This window comes from Oryctolagus cuniculus, chromosome 15, assembly GCF_964237555.1.
Source record: "Oryctolagus cuniculus chromosome 15, mOryCun1.1, whole genome shotgun sequence".
Lineage (NCBI taxonomy): Eukaryota > Metazoa > Chordata > Mammalia > Lagomorpha > Leporidae > Oryctolagus > Oryctolagus cuniculus.
Window position 1 is genome coordinate 8,566,497 of NC_091446.1, and position 18,856 is coordinate 8,585,352.

At 59.8% G+C, this 18,856-nt stretch overlaps 1 protein-coding gene across 1 annotated transcript in view; it reads right to left on the bottom strand.

Annotated features, from left to right (window-relative positions):
* The window catches only part of HTRA1 (HtrA serine peptidase 1), a 51,575-nt gene extending 35,565 nt beyond the window's left edge, over positions 1–16,010 (bottom strand). Inside the window, exon 1 of the mRNA XM_051824326.2 lies at positions 15,386–16,010. Coding sequence (XP_051680286.1) covers positions 15,386–15,986 — 601 coding nt within the window. The 5' untranslated portion in view covers positions 15,987–16,010. The remainder of the gene's footprint in view (positions 1–15,385) is intronic.
* Between the last annotated feature and the right edge of the window lie 2,846 nt (positions 16,011–18,856).

Here is an 18,856-nt window from a genome sequence, read left to right on the forward strand (position 1 = left end):
ACACCCCCCCACACACACACCCACACACACCCACAAACATACACACACCCACACACCCACATACGCACCCGCACACACACATACACACACACACACACACACATACACACACCCACAAACACCCTGGCAGAGGGGGGCTATGTGGCCCCTGGAAGGGCCCTCCTGGCTCTCAAATCCCGTGTACTTTTTGATCCAATTTCTCCCACTTTAATGCCAGCAAAGGTTTCCACGAGCCTACAGGAGCAGAGCCCGGTCCCCACAACTGCCAGGACTCAGGAAAGGGCAAGGGGTAAAGCAAGGTGTCCAGACTGGGCGAGGAGGGAGACTGGGGCGGGCTCGGGCTGGCCAGGGGTGGGGGGCAGCCCAGCCTCCTCCACAGGCCCAGCTCCCGAGGCTTCCAGTTCAGTCTTGCGTTCCCGCCTGCACATGGATGACAAAAGCTACAGAGGTTCTTTCAAAGGCAGAGGCACAGGACACACGGGGCCAGTGACGGCCAATGCAAAGCTGTCCCACTCCCACTCCCACATCTGGGGCCAGGAAGCCACCTGGGCCACCTGGGGCCTGGAGGAGTCATCACCCAGGCGACTGGCGCTGGCCCTGGCCCCAGGTCAGAGTCCTGCCTGGGGGCCCTGGGGAGTGCCCCCTGGTCCCCTGCAGACACACAACCACTGCAGACAGCAGGCAGAACTGGGAATAAAGGAAGCACACACAGCAGGCCCCCAGTGTGTGTGGGGGGGGTCATGAAACACGGGATCATCTAGAGGACTGGTTCAGTCTACAAGCACATCTGGGACACTCTCCTCGGCTGGCGTCGGCACCTTCCCGCAGCCCAGCCCCCAGCTCAGGCCAGTGTCTGGCGCCCCATCTCCAAGTGCCATTAGCTCCTGCAGGCCTCAAACCCAGGGGCCCCAGCAACCCGCCACCGCCACCGTGGAGCACATGCAGGAGGTCATCCCCCCCTCTTGTTCAGGCGGTCCTAGGGCCACGCCTCACGTCCGCAGTAACCCCTCCAGTCCTCAGGTAAACATGCAGATGCTGCTCACCGTCTGACTGACTAAATCCAGCCCAATCCAGTAAGGCCCTCCAGAGGGAATGACACTGCAGGTACCTATCTGCAGAGGTCTGCATTGATCCACACTCACAGCTCAGCGCCTTGTCAGTGAGGCGCACACACACACACACCCACACCCACACACACACACACACACACACACACCTACCCACCCACATACACATGGCTGTCCTCCAGGCCCCTCCTGCACAGACCGGCCCCTGCCAAAGCCCCCTACCCACACTTCTGCCAGGCTGGGGAGTAGGGGGAAGGAGGGATGGGTGTGCAATACGGCGGAGAAAAGCCCCGCATGCAGACACAGGTCAACAGACACCCACTGCCTGCAACAGGCCGGCCACCAGGGTCACCAGAAGGGTGGCCCCGGAGCCCTGGGCCCCGCCTCAGGAAGGACAGAGCTGCTCCACCACTCTGGCTGCACAACAGCAGGAGGTCCAAGGAGGATGCCTGTCCCAGGCGCGGGCAGGTGCGTGCAGAGAGGACCAGGAGGCCTGTGGTTAACTCACCTGACACGCAGCTGGGAGAGAGGCTGGTTCCCTTTCAGAAAGGGCCAGGGGGATGATTTTTCCCTAAGAAAAGCTCCCTCAGTGAGGCTTCTGGCTGAATTTGCTAAAGACAAACCCTGAGGAGCACAGATGGCCCCAGTAGGGAGAAAGAGAGGCAAGGGGCTGCATTTAAAGGGGCCCAGGAACTCAGCACTTCCTCCTCCCAGAGGGTCAGGAGAGAAATCAACTGAAAAGGGTTCCCAGTGGCTAAGGAGGCTTAAGGCGCAAATGGGAGGGGCCTCCTTGTGCCAGGGGAGGTCGCCTGGGGAAGAGGGAAAAAGTCAACGCAGCCCAGGGTGCAACTCATTTTCTGTCTGAGTGGCTGTGTTCTCCTGCTCCACTCCTCGACATTCCAAGGAAACTTGTTGGTGGCGGCAGCTCCAATGGCGAGCAGAGCCCAGTGCCGGTCTGGGGTGTGGAGGCAGCAGAAACAGAAGCGAGACCTTGCACATTCCAGAAAACCAGACCCCCATTCTAATCGGTGCTGCGGCTGCACATTCCACAGCGCGGGGGGCACCGGCGCGGAGGGGCCGTGCGGGGAGGCAGCCTTGGGCCCTGCGGAGAAAAGGCACGGGACGGGCAGGGGCATCGCCGAGCTGTGGCCACCACAGCCCGCGGAGGTCTCAAATCAGCCCGAAACCCTGCGTGTTGTCAAGGCACTGGCTGCAAACCGACGGAAGAACTAAACGGAAAAGGCACAGCCTGGGCCTGCAACCTGCCACGGCTAACGGCCTTCAGGCTCCCTCTCGTTAAAACACAGGGCGTCCACCGTGAGCAGCCACTGGTTTGTATTTTGAAGGTTAAAAATTGAGCAAAATAAAGCAATGGAATTCAGGAGGGTTTCCTGTGACCTCCTTCTTTCCTTTTCGCGGAGAAAAGAGAAAGGGGGCGGAGCCGGGAAGCCTGGCCCCAGTCTCCAGCCCGCACTGGCACTTCCAAGTGCTGGCAGCCCTGCCTTCCGGTGCCGTCTCCCAGGCGGCTCCGAGTGGGAAAAGTGCGACCCACGCCAGACCTCAGGCTGCAAATCCGTCACCCGCCCCAGTCCGTGGCACTCTGAGCAGGATTTGTTCACAGGGGCTGGGCCAAGGCTGCAGCAGGAGATGACCAGGAAAGACAGGGAAGTGAAGAGAGGAAGATCACCCCTACAAGTCCAGGACAGTCTCTGTCCCCTGGGTCGCATCGGGACCCAGCTTCCTGGGGACACCCGGCCAGCCCTGCGCGCCGCTACCCGGGCTGTCAGTCACAGGCTCAGCCCCGTTCTGCAGCTTTACGGGGGAAAAGGTGCCTATGGGTTCTCAGTCTCACTGGCGCGCACACACACACACACACACACACACACACTCCGGCTTGCACACGGGAGGCAGGGTGGCATCTGCAGCCTCCTGGGGCCTGTTTCAAGCATCAGCAGTCTCCAGTCGATTCCACCAATTTCTTTTTTCAGATGTCTCCTGAATGCCCGAGGCGAGGTGTCTATTATTATCTTCTGGGAAACAGCTGACCGCTCAGCTCACAAAAACACGATTAACTTTCCTCTTGATAAGCATCTGGCTCCAGTCCTGACCTTCGCAGATTTCTCGGCTGGGACCTCTTCCGGCCTGGACTCCTCTGCTTGTTGTGTCTGGAGCTGCCGGGGAGGGCCGGGGTGGGGGAAGGGAGGGCCTGGAGCCCCTGAGCAGCCGCTCCCCCCTCCCCAACCTGTCTGCTGGTGAACTGCTGTCCTTGAGAAAGCAGAAGAGAGTAACTTGTAAAACTGACAGATGCCAGAGAGCAAGCTGGCCCCCGTACAACGTGAAAAGTGGGTCCTGGGACCCAAGACCAGCCTCCCTCCCTTTCTGGGCCCGGGTGCCTGGTCGGTAAGGTAAGGGGTGAGCCAGACCATTTCCCGACATCCCTTGCAGCTCCAGAATAGTTCTATGATCCAACAAACCTGGAAGGCGCTTTTCCTGTGTTTTCCTTTTGGCCCCTAAGTCCCATCCACATAGAATGTGCTCTGGGGGGGGCCCTTTGTCCTGAGTCCGGCTTCTTCCAACAGAACCTGCGGTGCGGCTCCGGAGCTCAGAGCGTGAGCGACTCTGCCTGGGCTGGGGACTCCCATGAGGCAGAGATGACAGAAGCAGAGTCTAGTCTGCCCGTGCCCATTCAGTGGAGTATTTTCAGGTATGAAATGCAGGGAGGCAGGGACACAGCTGCGCGCGGATGACTCCTGAGAGCACTGCTTTACGACAGAAGCCAGGCTTCCTGGGTGGTTCGCTCACACGAAACGCCCAGAACAGGCGATGCACAAAGTGGACCGGTGGCTGCCTAGGAGGGCAGAGGGCAACTGTGGCGTGTCTGCTAATGCGCCTTGGGTATTTCATGTTGGGGTAGCAAAAACGTTCTGGAATCAACTCCATGACCAAATACAAGCCCTGAATTGTGCACTTAAGGAGGGTGAATGTTACAGTGCATGAGTTGTGGCCTTATACAGCCATTAGAAAGTCTCACGTTTCTTCTCACAGTTCCAGTGTGCCCACCAGAAAACTGAACGCTGCACATGCAGTTCATGCTGATCTTCTACCAGGGGCACAAAACACCTGAACAAATGTGCTCTTCACTTCTCAAAAACAAACCTGGACGCCTCGTGCTTCCTGGTCAGCACTGGTGTCCAGAGGCTCAGCGCAGCTTGCCCAGCGCCAGCGTCCAGGCACTTGGGTTCCCTGTCCTGTCCTGGCTGATCTTGGGCTAGCACGTCCCCTCGCTGGCCTCTCCTCCAAAGCACCAGGGTTGTACCAGACGATCTGAGGACCATGGAAGCCTCCAGGCCTGTTGGCTTGGGATCAAAACTCACCCCAGGTCCGGGAGAAGCACCTGTTCCCGTGCTTATTCTACTCCAAACTTGGCTGGTTTCTTAAAAGTAATCAGCCTGGCTCCTGGCTTCGGATCGGCCCAGCTCTGGCCACTGTGGCCATTTGAGAGTGAACCAGCGGGTGGAAGATCTCTGTCTGTCTGTCTGTCTCTCTCTCTCTCTCTATCTCCTTCTCTCTGTGTGTAACTCTTTCAAATAAATAAATAAATCTTTTTTTAAAAAAAAAGTGATCAGCCTAAGAATGAAAGTCGTTGGAATACTGACGTGGAGGCCGACCACTGGAACAGAATGTCAGGCTCGGGACCATCCTCTTCTGTTATGTCTGCCAGGGGATTCCTTCCTGACTTTCAGTGACTTAAAGGGTTGAAATGCTACAGCTGATGGCAACAAACATTGCCACAACCCTCTGGGAAACAATTTGCAATGTATCTATGCACCAAAGACTACCAAAAACATCCATATCCTTTTATCTGGGCATTGCACTTCTTAATACCATCTTAAGAGAACACCCCTAGTTCCAGAAATAACCATACACGTGGAAATGTTCGTGTCGGTATTGTCTGCAGGCACAGCCGTGGGCCCAGTGGACATGAGCAGGGGAAGAGTTCAGCAAGGATGGACGATGCCCTGGACAGAGATGAGCAAGCTGCTGGAATAGCGGTCATGTGAAATTAGGGATGCTTTCCCCCGCTTTTTGATGTGATTATGTTACATTCATAACTCTAAAGCCTCATACGGGGCTAGCACTGTGGCACAGTATGCTAAGCTTCTGGCTGTGGTGCTGGCATCCCATATGGGATGTGTCCCGGCTGCTCATCTTCTGCTCCAGCTCTCTGCTATGGCTGGGAAAGCAGTAGAAGATGGCCCAAGTCCTTAGGGCCCTGCACCCAGGTGGGAGACCCCGAAGAAGCTCCTGGCTTCCGATCAGCACAGCTCCGGCCATTGCAGCCATCTGAGGAGTGAACTAGTGGATGGAAGACCTCTCTCTCTCTGCCTCTCTGTAACTCTGTCCTTCAAATAAAAAATTTTAAAAAAGACCCTGACCCATCTCAGCCCTGACACATCCGTGTGGACTGCGGCATTCCCACGGATCCCGTTTCCCATCAGCTGAGTGCTGCAGTCACCACTCAAGGGCGCTTACCCGTGCTCACAGCTCTCGAGGGTGGGAGCCGCTCATCCTCCAGATGGTTCTCTACCAAGGAGACATTGCTTTGGGAAAAGAAAAATTCCCTTCAACAAGATTTGAAAAGGGAGACTAAGAGTGAGCACCGACTGCTTCTCTCACCTCACAGGACAACCTCACGCGTGGCCCCGTCCTCACTCAAACCCCCACTGCCCCAGCAGGAGGGTGAGGCTAAGGGGGGCAGACGGACAGACCCACTGCTGTGTGCGTCCCTTTGTGTGCCTCTGTCTCCCCGTCTGGGAGGAGAAGGGCTGTGGGACCAGCGTCAGGACCTCCTCCCTCTGAGATTCTGTCCTCCCTGCACGTCAGATGGTGGCTGTAGCGGGGCGGTGGCGTCCCCGTCCACAAGATCCGTGAAGACAGGGCTGATGTGGTTAGAGATGGGTTCTCAGGGTGACAGCAGCAAGGTATTCTGCCGAGGATGGAAGAACGCCAGGGTTGCCCACAGAGCGCGTTCCAAGGGAAGCGTCCCAGAACCCAACCAACAGACACAAACGCACGCGGGTCCTTCCCACACTGTCTCCAGTCCCTGCCCTCCCCCGTACCCCTGTACTGTTATCAGACTTTTCCTCTTGGGTTTCTCCCACTGGGGGCTGAACCCTATTGGGCTACATTTTTCGGAGCCCAAAGTGTCCAACTGGTATAGAAACCTCAGGCTAACATCTAAGGAGTCTCAGCTCAGGCCGCGCCTCGATCAGAAAGCAGTCATGAGGATGTACAACCCGAGAACACAGACCGCAGCTCCCAGGAAGCAGTGCATGCCCTCTGTGCTGGGGACACAGGCTGGCTGCACATTTGGTCAAACATCTGAGAAGCAGGTGTCTGGGACCAACGCCGTGGAGACGACGGTGATGAGCTAAGCCTTCGGTCTCCCTGAAACAGAGGGTCAAGTTCAGTCACCTTGGCCGTGTCTCCATGGCACAAGGGAACACACCTGCTACAGTCTGGGTCTGGCTTGAGTGTGCCCCACAAAGTTCATGTCCTGGAGGCCCGGGCCCCTATCTGGTGATATGGGGAGGCGGCGTGGAACCTTGAAAACACAGACCCCGGTGAGAAGTGACTGAGTGACGGAGATGCTGTCCTTAGGAAGAAGTAAGGCAGTTCTCACGGACCCTGCCTGGTTATCAGGAGAGGGATACAAGAGCAGGCCTGGGGGCCGGCGCTGCCGCGTAGGAGGCTAAGCCTCTGCCTGCAGGCACCGGCATCCCAAATGGGCACCAGTTTGTAACCTGGCTGCTCCTCTTCCGATCCAGCTCCCTGGTAATGTGCCTGGGAAAACAGTGGAAGATGGCACAAGTGCTTGGGCTCCTGCATCCGTGTGAGAGACCTAGAAGAAGCTCCTCGATCCTGGCTTTGGATCGGCCCAGCTCTGGCCATTGCAGCCATTTGGGGAGTGAGCCAGCAGATGGAAGATCTCTCTCTGTCTCTCCCTCTCTGTCTGTAACTCTACCTCTTGGATAGATAGATGATAGATAGATAGATAGATAGATGATAGGTAGATAGATAGATAGATGATAGGTAGATAGATAGCACAGCCCCTCCCTCTGCCTCTGGCTCTGCTTCACCAGGTGAGCCCCCCTGGCACGTGTTCTCAGCTTTGTGACACCACCTGGGATGAGCCCTCACCAGAACACAGCCCTGGTGGGCACCACGCCCTTGAACCTCCAGCCCTGTGAGCTAAATGACCCTCTTTCTTTGTAAAATGCCCAGCCTTGGGTATTTCATCACAGTGACAGAAGCTGACAGTGTCCAGAGGAGACCGGCAGCTGGACCCCCAGGAAGCATGCTGCTTTTTCCACGCTTCTGGCTCCGCAGCCCGGTGGTCAGTCTACCAGGAGTTCTGGAAGAGTCTGGAGCTGCCACCTGGAGGCCCTAATCCCTCTGTGTTTCAGGACCCACTCGTGCAGGTTAATCCCATCGCACCCTCACAGTCTCCTGCTGATGTCTCTGGGCAGCGTCACTGTTCCCTGTCCCCACGCTGGGCCCAGAAGAGGCAGGTGCCGATGCAAAACGCGCCAGCGGGCCACCGGTGTCACAGAGCAGACTCGGGCGACCCCAGCAGCCCCTGCAGGAACGGATGAACCACAGCTGCCCTGAGCAATCCACCAGCTCTGCCTGGCGTCTACACAGCAGAACACACGCACGCTTTTCAAGCCCACGCAGAACCATCTCCAGCACGGACCACGTGCTAGACTAGAAAACACGCTCTTAGCAAATGTGAAAGAATAGAAATCACACAAAGTATGTCCTCAGACCACAATGGAATTGCCCTAGAAATTAGTAATGGAAAAACAGCTGGCAACCCTGCCCCCAAATGTCTGGAAACTAAGCAACACACTCTAAACCACACTTGAGTAAAAGAAGGCAAGAATAGATCCGGGGCAAAACAGACTTGGGTTCTAATCCTGGCTGTCTCCTCCTACAGGGTGGCCTGAGACAAGTTCTACCCCAGCTCCCATCTATTTCCTCGGCTAGGCAGCAGGCGTCATACCCCTACCTCCCTGGGTAGCTGGAAGAGAGGAGAAGCCAGGTGCATAACACAGCTAGCACAATGCCAAGCTCAAGGGCACTCAGCGGTGCTGGACTTCCGGTCACTGTTCTGTTTGGTGGCATTTCCCACTACCCTAATGGCCCTGGAGCACGTGATACCCCCACACCCTCTTCCCCCCATCTCCTGTGCCGGAGAAAAGCAGATGTGACGGCTGAATGCGGAACCCTTCCCCTCCCGGATCCAGCTGGCAGCCATGCGCCTGGGCAACCCCAACTGGCAGGACTCGGCGCCCAGCCGTCCCCACCAGATACTGACAGCAAAGACAGCTGTTCTTAGTCACGGGCTGGGAGATGACACCGGTGCTGGATGCGCGGGTAGATCTTGCCCAAGCCCATATGGAAGAGAATTCTGCGGCGAATCTCACCAAACGCTGAGCAAATCATGGCTCATCACACAGACAGAGCTGCCATCTTATTCTTGAAATCTCATTGCACAACGAAGGAAGATGTTCCTGAGGTTTCCAAATGTTGCACAAGGCTCTGACTCATTATGACTGGGTAATTCAAATTTGGAGATTATCAGAAATTCCAATCACACTGTGCCCTCAGTGTGCACAAGGAGACGTACTTGTCCTGTGGCCACGGCCCAGAGGCTGTCTCGCAATGCTGTGGACAGTTGCTTCTTATGAAACAGGCTTACTCAACAATTTGTCCTAGGAATCTAAAATAGTAGCGTATCCGAGCACTCCCAGGCCACTTTGTGGGTGTCTGGGTCCTTTCTTAAGACAAATCTCCCCACGGGAGAAGTTCCCAAAGGGTGGAGACCAAGCCGAGCATCCTTCCCGGGTCCCAAAACTTCTACGAACTCACACGTCCCCGGCGTCAGTCTCCAGGAGCGCTCATGAGATGGGAGCCGCGGACCTGCAGGCATCCACGCAGCTCTGGGTCCCCGAGCAGCCACAGCGTCTCAGGCGGCCCAGGCGATGACTGACGGCTTCCAAGGGAGGGTGACGGGCAAGGCGGCTTCTGACCCCCTCTGCCCAAAGAACCTCACGGACACAGAAACCGGCAAACGCCAAGCCAGCCCACAGCGCCTCCTTCTCTGCGGGGGCCACCCAGCTCACCCCCAGAGACAAGGGCATTCCAGCACCCCTCCTGCTGAGCTGATGCCCTTGTCACGGCCTTGATGATGATGATGATGATGAAGATAACCTTTATGCAAATATTGATAGAATCCTAGAAATGCCCCAGGCACAGAGACAGGCTTGGTCAATGTGCCCTTCCATCCTACCACGTCTCCAGGGGGTGTGCGTGCAGAGACCACTATGCCCACGCCTGTTACCTTGCTGAGTAAGGGCTGCCCAAAGGGCTGCCCTGCCTTCAGACGCCCCGCCCTGCCGCCGGGCATCACGGGACTTGAGCACGCGGCCACCAAGTCTTATTCAATTCTGAGTATACAGCAGGTGTTCAATAGGTGCCCCGAGTGAACCCAACAGTGGAATTCGTGTCACTGATTCCAGAAGCTGAACTCTGCACCAGTCCAGCACCGCCAGGCCTCCGAGGTGCACCGTTCTGGCGCATGCCCCCACCCCCACCATGCTGTGGAGCCAGACACCTGTCCCTGCGCAGGCCTGAACCACAGCAGCTTCCACAACATTCTCGGAGCCTTGTGGAGAGGCACTCAGAACGGCGACGCGTCTCAGAGTCTCTGTGGACGGCACTTGTCCTCTGTCTTCCGTTCTTGCTTAATGGTAGAGCAGGTGGAAAAGAAAAGGGGCGGCTCACCCCAGAGGGCCGGATGCAGCCAGGCATGGGGACGGCCCCCAGCTCAGCTCTCAGGACGGGGCCTGTCACTCCCCGGGTCCCCTGGAGACTCAAGGCAGCCAGCACAACGCCAAAGCACAAGGCAGCCGGGATGAAGAGGGGTGACAGCCACTCCATGCCAGCCTTGGCTTTCACCATCCACAACTGAAGCAAAAGAAGTAACCCCGAGAGAAACCAGCCGAGCCTGTAAGACAGGCAGGAGGTGCAAGGCTGACTTTCCCACAAGAATCACAGCGCATTCTGGCCAGAAAGGGCCTCGGAGAGCACCCGGGCCAGTGCCCTCACCCCTGGGGCCCCACGGGGTCAAGGAGGCCAGTCCCCTGGGCAGGTGACAGCCCCCGAGAGCCACAGCCAGGTGTCGGGCCTCCAGCCCTCCACCCCCACCGGCCTCCCAGGGAGCTCTCCCCGCCTGCCAAGCCTGATTTCTTCTTCAAATTAAGCCTGGCCCGAGCTATTTATTCAAGAGAAATATAAGCTCATGGAAAGTCTGGGTTCTGAATCCAAGACGGGAAAGTCATCCAGGATCCCAGCGCTCCCATCAGACGCCGCGTGCAGCCCCACAGCACGGAGGCCGCCGGGCCTGCCCATGGCTGGTTCACCGTCCCCACCGAGATCGCTTGCTGAATGCGGTTATTTTAAGCTCCCATGCAAGCTATTTACGGCTCTCCTGATGCAGTGAAGTAACTCGGACGCTTGGCTCTTCATCCTGTTAACTTACTAATTTTACCAAACCTTCATGTCTGAACTGCTTAGCCAGACCAGCGGAGCAATAAAAGAAGCTGGCCCATCAGAACGAGCGAGGCCTCCCACGCGGCTCCAAAGACCTTCATGTTTCAAACGACTCAAGGCCGGAGACTCGGTCCCCAAACACATTGCTGGAGCCACAAAGGATGCCATTTGAATTGTGGGTGGTAGGAAGGATCTCGAATACATGCTGAATTTTTTTTAAACATTTATTTATTTATTTGAAAGGCAGAGTTACAGAGAGGCAGAGGCAGAGAGAGAGAGAGAGAGAGAGAGAGAGAGAGAGAGAGTCTTCCATCCACTAGTTCAGTCTCCAAATGGCTGCAACAGCCAGAGCTGGGCCAATCTGAAGCCAAGAGCCTGGAGCTTCCTCCAGGTCTCTCATGCAGACGGAGGGGCCCAAGCACTTGGGCCATCTTCCACTGCCCTTCCAGGCCATAGCAGAGAGCTGGACTGGAGGTGGAGCCGCTGGAATTTGAACCTGCGCCCATACGGGATGCCGGCACTGCAGGTGCTTTACCCACTGCGCCACAGCGCCGGCCCCCATGCTGAATTTTGATGGGCAAGTTCAGCACAGGTGGCTGCTGCATTTTCTCCCACTGGGTGACATACAGGCTCCCTGGGGACACAGACCGTCTTGTTCCCACCTCCAGGGGCACCCGCCACAGTCAGGCACTCAGTTCACAGCCGCAGAAGCAAAGCACGTGTCACAGACTGCCCAGGGCTCCAGGAAGTGAAGCAACCCCTAGACCCGTGGCTCATCAGCAGGCACCTGTGGCCGCAGCCTTGCAGGCCTGGGGAGAGAGCAGGCAGGCCCTCCTGAATACTTCCCACAGGGAGAGCCTCCCGCCTTGTCTCGGCTGCTGTTCCGGGCTGGGCGCGCTTCCCCACCACCGTGTGGACAGGAGGAGAAAGGGCCGAGGCTTCGTCCTTTGGGCACTCTTTTCCAGGCGCCGTTCCTGGCTTCCTGTCCATTTTTAGCACTGCAGCACCCTGGCTGATTTCTTGGGATGCCTGGGCATTGGGAAGGGCCCTTCTCTCTCCAGGGGCAGTCTGGGCTCTGGGGCTGTGGTCTGGGAGCGTTGTCATTAAGCCCCATGTGCATGGTCTGCTTTTCTTATCAAGAGCTGCACGGACAGCAGTGACGACAACCTTGTTCTCAGTCTCCTGAGCCCACTGCGTGAGAGCTGGGCTCTGTCCTGGGTTTCCCACGAGGGCCACGGCCACCTGGAGCACTGTTTCGGGAGTTAGCTGTGCTGAGCCGGGGTTGCTCACCGTCTCCCTTGCTGCGTCAACAGCTCAGCATGGTGGCTCTGAACCACCAGGTGCACGGGTGTGAGCCCTGAGTGAGAGGCTGCCTTGTGACTGTGTGCCAGGTGTACCGCAGGGAGATGCACACACCCCACAGGACTGCCGGGAGGATGCAGTGAATTAGATGTGCCTGCCATAGAATAAACAAAGCATGCTGACTTTATCTGCTATTAATCGCAATTCCTCTTTCTGTTGTTTGTTTGCTTTTTCGTAATCTCTGCATCAGCAGAGTAGGAATGGCAGATCTTTGTTCTCAGGTCTAATTGAGTAGTTTTCCATCCCCAGCACTGATAGCATCGCTGGCTTCTGAAGTGGAGGATTTGCCTTCACTTCTGGAAGTCTTTGCTAAACACCTGCTTTTTTTTTCCAAGTAGTGACCCGTTCCTCCATGCAAAGAACCACAGTGGCTCCAAAGAACACCCCTCCCCCCCCCCGGCCCGGGACCCCTGATCTGGAGGCATTCCTACCGCTTCCCGGCACAACATGCTCCACACTCTCACAATCTTTGTGGCTTTTTAAAAATTAGTTTGGGGTTTTTAGATTCTTATTTATTTAGTTGATAGACACAGACCATCCATAGGTTCACTCTCTACCTGCCCCACAATGGCCCCAGGGCCAAAGGCAGGAGCCCAGAGCGCAATCCAGGTCTCTCACAGCGGTGGCAGGGACCCAGCCACTTGGGTCATCCACCCTTGCCTCCCGGGCTCAGCATCAGCAGGAAGCTGGAGTCAGGAGCCAAAGCCAGACACTTGAACGTGGGAGGCAGGCATCTTAACCCATCTTAAAACCACGCCACTCACTCAGCCCACAAACCCTCACCGTCTTTGAAATCACGAAGCCCGGCCCTGCCCTGGGAGTGCTATCCCCTCACCTTTGCACAGCTGGCCCCAACTTCATGCCTCTCTCTAACGTCAGTCACCTCTGGAAAAGGCCTCCCGCGGCCAGCCCAGCCCAAACAGCTCTTCTGCCAACCTGTCAGCTGGAGCAAGCAGCCAACCCCGCCCAGGAGCGCCCAGCACCGCCACCGAGAGCCGCAGCAGAGCGGGGACCGGGGGAGCCGTCCTGCTCCCAGGCTTCTGTCCTTGGAGACACCTCCGGGGCGGAACCTTAGGAGCGAGAGGGGCACAGCCAAGCAACGCCTCTCATCAAGGAAAGAGAGGATGGTGGTGTACAGCCCTCCCCTCATCACTCGTTCGCTAATCGATCCACTGACCCAACCACGTCTCCATCAGGGGCCTCCTGAGCGCCAGGCAGACAGACAGACACACGAGCCAGACGCACTGCAGACTCACTTAATATCTGCAAAAGCAGGGAAAGGTGAGAACTCCGTCACACTCCCCTCCTCGGCAAGGCACCGCGCCCAGCCTGCTGTGGCTGTCCCTGCCTGCTGCGGCTGTCCCCTGTCTGCTGGGCTGTATCCTGCAGGGGTCTGCTGTGGGCCTGATGGCCAGTGGAAGACCTGTTTCTCTCCACTCCGTGACTCAACTCAGCTGAGTATCAAGGACTTTGCCACAAGCAACTCGCAGGGTGCCAGTGACTCAGGACCCGGCGCAGGAGGCAGCAAACAGTAACAGCTGGCTTGTTTTCGACAAATCCGTGCAGTTTAATGTCGTCACCTCACACCCGGATTGTGGCAGTGGCCTCAACTCCAAGTCCCCACCCTGGAGCACGCTGTACTCCGATGCCAGGTCCCCCCGCCCCTGGCACATGCTGTACTCTGATGCCAGGTCCCCCCGCCCCTGGCACATGCTGTACTCCGATGCCAGGTGCGTCCCCTACCGGGCGTTCTCTGTCATGTCCTCGCTCCATCTAGGACACGGTCCCTCCTCTTCAGCCACCAGCCTGGCTCTTCCCTGCTGCACTCCCCAAATGTCCCCTCACCACCTTCCAAACCAGTCTCAGGCCTCATCACGCTCTTCCCAGCCTTCTGGAAAATTCCCTTCCTGTGCCCGACCCCTATCCCACAGACTGCAGTTAAGCCCTGGGCTGCTGGGTTCCCACCCAGCAGAGCAAGCTCGGCCAGGTTACCAAAGCGGCAAACGCGAATGAGGCCAGACACTCGCTCCTCCTCCCTCACAAGGCCACCTGAGGTCACGGGGGTGGGGGGGCGCATCTGGCACCCTGGAGGGGCGCTCGCCAGGGGTGCATTTCTGTCATGGCCACTCCCGGGCCCTCCAGACGGCTCCTCTCCCAGAATGCTCTCCACCCTGACCAGGCTGTGTCCTGAGGGCTCCACTGCTGGAACCCCAACCTACACTCCCTCTAGCCCCTTCTGGCACCTTCCACTGCACACGAGCCAACCCGTGCCAGTCATGCTGCACCGTGTTCCTGCAAAGAAACATCTAGACCAGCTGCCCTGTCCCGGGCTCTCCTGTGTCTCTCTCCACACACCATCTACCCCGACCAGGTGGCACTGGGTCCAGGCAGCAGCTGTCGGCCAAGAGCACGGCCAAGCCCAGCTGGCTGGCCCCCACACCGCTGGCTGGCCCCCACACTGCTGGCCCCATCTCAGCTGATCTCCCTGCTGCTCCTCCCGGCCTCAAAGGCCAGAGGCATCTCTCCATCTCTGCGGAAAGTCCGCAGGGGAGAGTGTGAAATCTCTGCGCCCATCTCCTCCCCACCTCCACCCACCTACCCGACAAGGATGCCTCCGGCAGAGGCAGCACGGACGCCCCACGGAGGAAGAGGGCAGCTCTGTTCCAGAACCCGGCCTCCTCCGCAGACGTCAGGACCCAAAGCCCGGAGGAGCTTATTCGAAAACAGCCACTTTCATTTTGGTCAGACTGGCTCAAAGCAAGGGGAGCAGACAGGCAGCGCCGGGCCCTGCCCCCGGGGGGGAACAGCTGGGGGAACCGCGGCCCGACGCGCAACTCTGCTCCTGTCCAAAGACCTGAGAAAGTTTTCCAGAGAGAATCTGCGACCAAAGTTCTGCGGGTTCCCTTCCAAGGGGGAGGAGATCAGAGACGGAGAGGGAAGGGGCAGCAACAGAAGGAGTTCTCGCGGCCCCAAGGGCGCTCGCACGGGGCACCCTTCCCGGTCCTCAGCTCCGCCCTGTATGCCCACATGCCCGACAGAACCTAAGGGGCGGCCGCGGGCGGGACGCTCCATCCTTCCCGGCTCCGGGCTGCGGGGCACGGCGGAGGCGGCTCCTATCCCGGCCCCGGGCGCAGAGCTCAGTTCCGAGCGAGCCCGCGGCACGCTGCCACCCCACGGGCCCGCCCGCCTGTCCCGGCGACGGCCGAGTGCCCTGGACACTCCGCCACACCTTGTGCCCCTCGGCTGGCCCTCCCGCCCCGCGGGGCCGGGGCTGGGCCGGGCCGGGCCGGGGAGAGTGGGGAGCCGCCCGGGAGCGCCGCGCGGGGCGGACGCAGTACCTTGGCCACAGGCGCCGCGCTGCAGAACGATGACCGGCGGCTGCTGTAGCCTCTCGGAACGGCGGCTGGCGGCACGCAGCTGGCACAGGTTGGCGTAGGTGTTGGCGTCGCTGCCGCACACCGGCTCGTTGCTGGCACACACGCAGACGCCGGCCTGCGAGCGCCGCCGCACCGTGGCCGAGGCGGGCACCCCGAAGGACACCACGCACTGCAGCCCCTCGCCGCACGGGCCCTCCTGCAGGCCGCACGCGGCGCCCTCGGGCGCGCCGCACACCTCACAGCAGCCGCACGCGTCGCGGACCCGGCCGCCTTCGCAGTTGGTCGGCGGCGGGGCGCAGCGCGCCGGCTCGCAGCGCTCGGGACACCCGGCGACGGGGCTGGTGGCGGCAGGCGCCGAGCGGCCGGCCCGGGGCGGCTGCGCCCAGGCGGGCGCCGCCAGCAGCAGCAGCAGGAGCGGGAGGAGGCGCGCGGCGCGGGAGGACTGCATGGCGGCTCCGACGGCGGCGAGCTGGGCGCGGGCCGGACAGCAGCGCCGGGGAGAGCTCCGGAGCGCTTTGGGGGCAGCGGGTGCGAGTGCGCGCGGCCGCGCGGCCCAGCCCATTGGCCCCGCGGCGGTGACGAGCCGCCTTGGGGACGGGCATGGCGCCCGGGAGGGGGGCCGGCCGGATAGGGGCAGGAGGGCGGGCGGCTGGAGCGAGGCCCGCCCGCGGCGGGGGCAGGGCGGGCGCGCCCGGGCGCGGTGGGGCTCGCGGGCGGGGCGGCGCGGCGCGGGGCGCGGGGCCGCCCCCTCGCGGGCCTCAGTTTCCAGTCTGCGCGCTCCGCGAATTCGCCTTCCGCCGGTTCCCTCGCCGCGCTGGGCGACCTGGAAACGACCCGGACGGGCTGCAAAGGGGGCCCTGCGGAGACCCCGCGGCCAGCGCCCGGGAAAGTTCCCGCAGATCGCGGCGCTGGGCACCCGCCCGGCAGTGCGGGCTGGGCAAGCCTGGGGCAGGAGGGACCGCTGCCGGGACCCTGGGCAGCCGCCGCACCGCTGGCTGCGGTCATCGCGGGCGCTGACCCCCCGTGCCTAGCGTGCGGGGCTGTGACCGCGGGCCCCCGGGCAACCGCACGGGCCCGGGATCAGGTGGGCAAAGCTAGGAGCGCGAGTGTCCGACTCTTGTCCGGAGCCTCCCTCTGGAGCCTGGAGAGGCGCGTTTGCCTGTGCGAATTTTCCACCGCGCGGGTGATAAGGCGAAGCTCTTTTGCTCCTAAGTGGGAGTGCCCATCCTGGCTCTCCGGCCTGAGTCTCGGGTGTATCCTTTGGGACAGGGGCGACCCCAGAGGTGTGTCCCCGTGCGTGGGCTGCCAGCAGGGCCGACACGGAGTGAACTTGGGTGTGAGGACCTCCGGCGCAGGTGTGCGGCCCCGGGGGTGCTGGGACTTCTCTCGCCCATCTGTCTTTTTGGGTTGCTCCCTGTGCACACGTTCCTTTTACAAAGAAAATAGCTCGAGAAGTAAAACCAAAATACTAAGCCCCTCAAAGCCCCTCCCGAGTGTGAACTGTCCAAGAGGGGTTCCTAAGGCTAACGCCATAGACACGAGGCCCAGGCATGGGAAGATGCGGGAGACCCCAGCCCGGCTCCCTGGACCCCACAGCTGCATGTCACAAAACCAGACCCTGACCCCGGTGGGGAGGAAGGCAGGGCTACGACAGAGACAGGTACCTCTGCGGTGTGAAGCCCAGAGTTTCCAACTGGCTGTGATTAGCAAAGGGCGGGGTGTGTGTGTGTGTGTGTGTGTGTGGTGCTAACAAGCAAAGCCCACCACCAAATTGCAACCTCCTGGAGACACGTGCAACAGGAGCAGTGGTGAGACTTGTGTTTGTCCAAAGCCCTTATTCCACAGCTAAGAAAACCCAGGGCCAGAAATGGTCAGTGGCACGGGTCAAGCCACAAGTGTGGCGGAGCGGGGACACCTTCCACTGTCTCTGTGCCCGCAAGCCCCGTCCATCAGCCGGGTGGTCAGACTGCAGAGTGAACCAGCTGCCTAGAAACCGCCCCACTCTGACGGCTGGCGGCGGAGGGCGGTCCGCACGCTCGTGCCCTAACAGAGAATGAGTCCCCGGGCGGGGGGGCGGGAGCCCACTGCATCCCCATCACCGCCTCTGGCCACCCCCAGGTCCACGCACACACTTCACTCCCTGGTGCTGAGCAACTTGCCCCTTGAGAACAGAAGCTTCCTGCCGAGCTATGCCTGGCTCCTGCTCTGGCTTCTGCCCGACCCCCTTCCCCTCCTGTGTGGCCCAGCAGGACCTGGTGGGGGGGCAGCAGCCCTGTCCTCCGAGGGGCGTGGTTCAAAGCCCACTGTGGCCTTTCTCTCCGGGACACTGGGTTGGTTGTTGAAGAGCCTGTGGAGTTTTGCCAGGAAAACAGCAGCGGCTTGCCCAGCTCCCTGGAGGCCGGTCACCAGGCCCGGGTGCCGTCTGCTCAGTGCTTGTCCAGCCCCGTCTAGCGCACTCCTCTGCGCCCTCGCAGCCTGGCTCAGTGCTGCTTCGTCAGCCAGCCCTTCCATCACTGCCTGCTCCTCTCACCTCCTGCACAGTGCAGCCCTGGAAGCACCTGCTGAGAGCTATGCTGGGGGCCGCATCAGAGGTCAGTGGAGGGAGGGCTGGAGGGCCAGGTGGTCCCCGAGGGGCAGGATTTGTTTTTTTTTTTTTTTTTTTGACAGGCAGAGTGGACAGTGAGAGAGAGAGAGAGAGAGAAAGGTCTTCCTTTGCCGTTGGTTCACCCTCCAATGGCCGCCGCGGCTGGCGCGCTGCGGCCGGCGCACCGCGCTGATCCGATGGCAGGAGCCAGGAGCCAGGTGCTTTTCCTGGTCTCCCATGGGGTGCAGGGCCCAAGCACCTGGGCCATCCTCCACTGCACTCCCTGGCCACAGCAGAGAGCTGACCTGGAAGGGGCAACCTGGACAGAATCCAGCGCCCCGACCGGGACTAGAACCCGGTGTGCCGGCGCCGCTAGGCGGAGGATTAGCCTAGTGAGCCGCAGCGCCGGCCAAGGGGCAGGATTTGTAACACAGAGCATTCAGAAAGTCGTCCCTGGCAGAGGCTCTGGCCTGACTTCTGCGTGTGCTCCCTGCTCTGTTCACTACACAGCTCACGGGAAGCCCAGGCAACTTGACAGAGGAGCCCCGGGCACAGCCATCGAAGTGAGAGAAACAGAAGTCCTGGAGGAAGGACCCTGGGAGCCCTGAACCCTGCACCCAGGCGGTGGTGGGTGCATGCTGTGGGTGTGCCTGCTTGTGAAAGGAAGTGGGACAATCAGGTGCAGCCTGGCGTCGTGGGCCCGGCACCGGTCTTGCCTTTGTCCTGACACCTCCGTATCGGCCAGAAAAGCCGTGGACCGCCAAGGTCTGCCCTTTCTCTTCTAGGTTCTTCCCCAGCTATTGTGGATGAAGACATTCTTCAAAGATGCGTTTTTTGGATACATCATG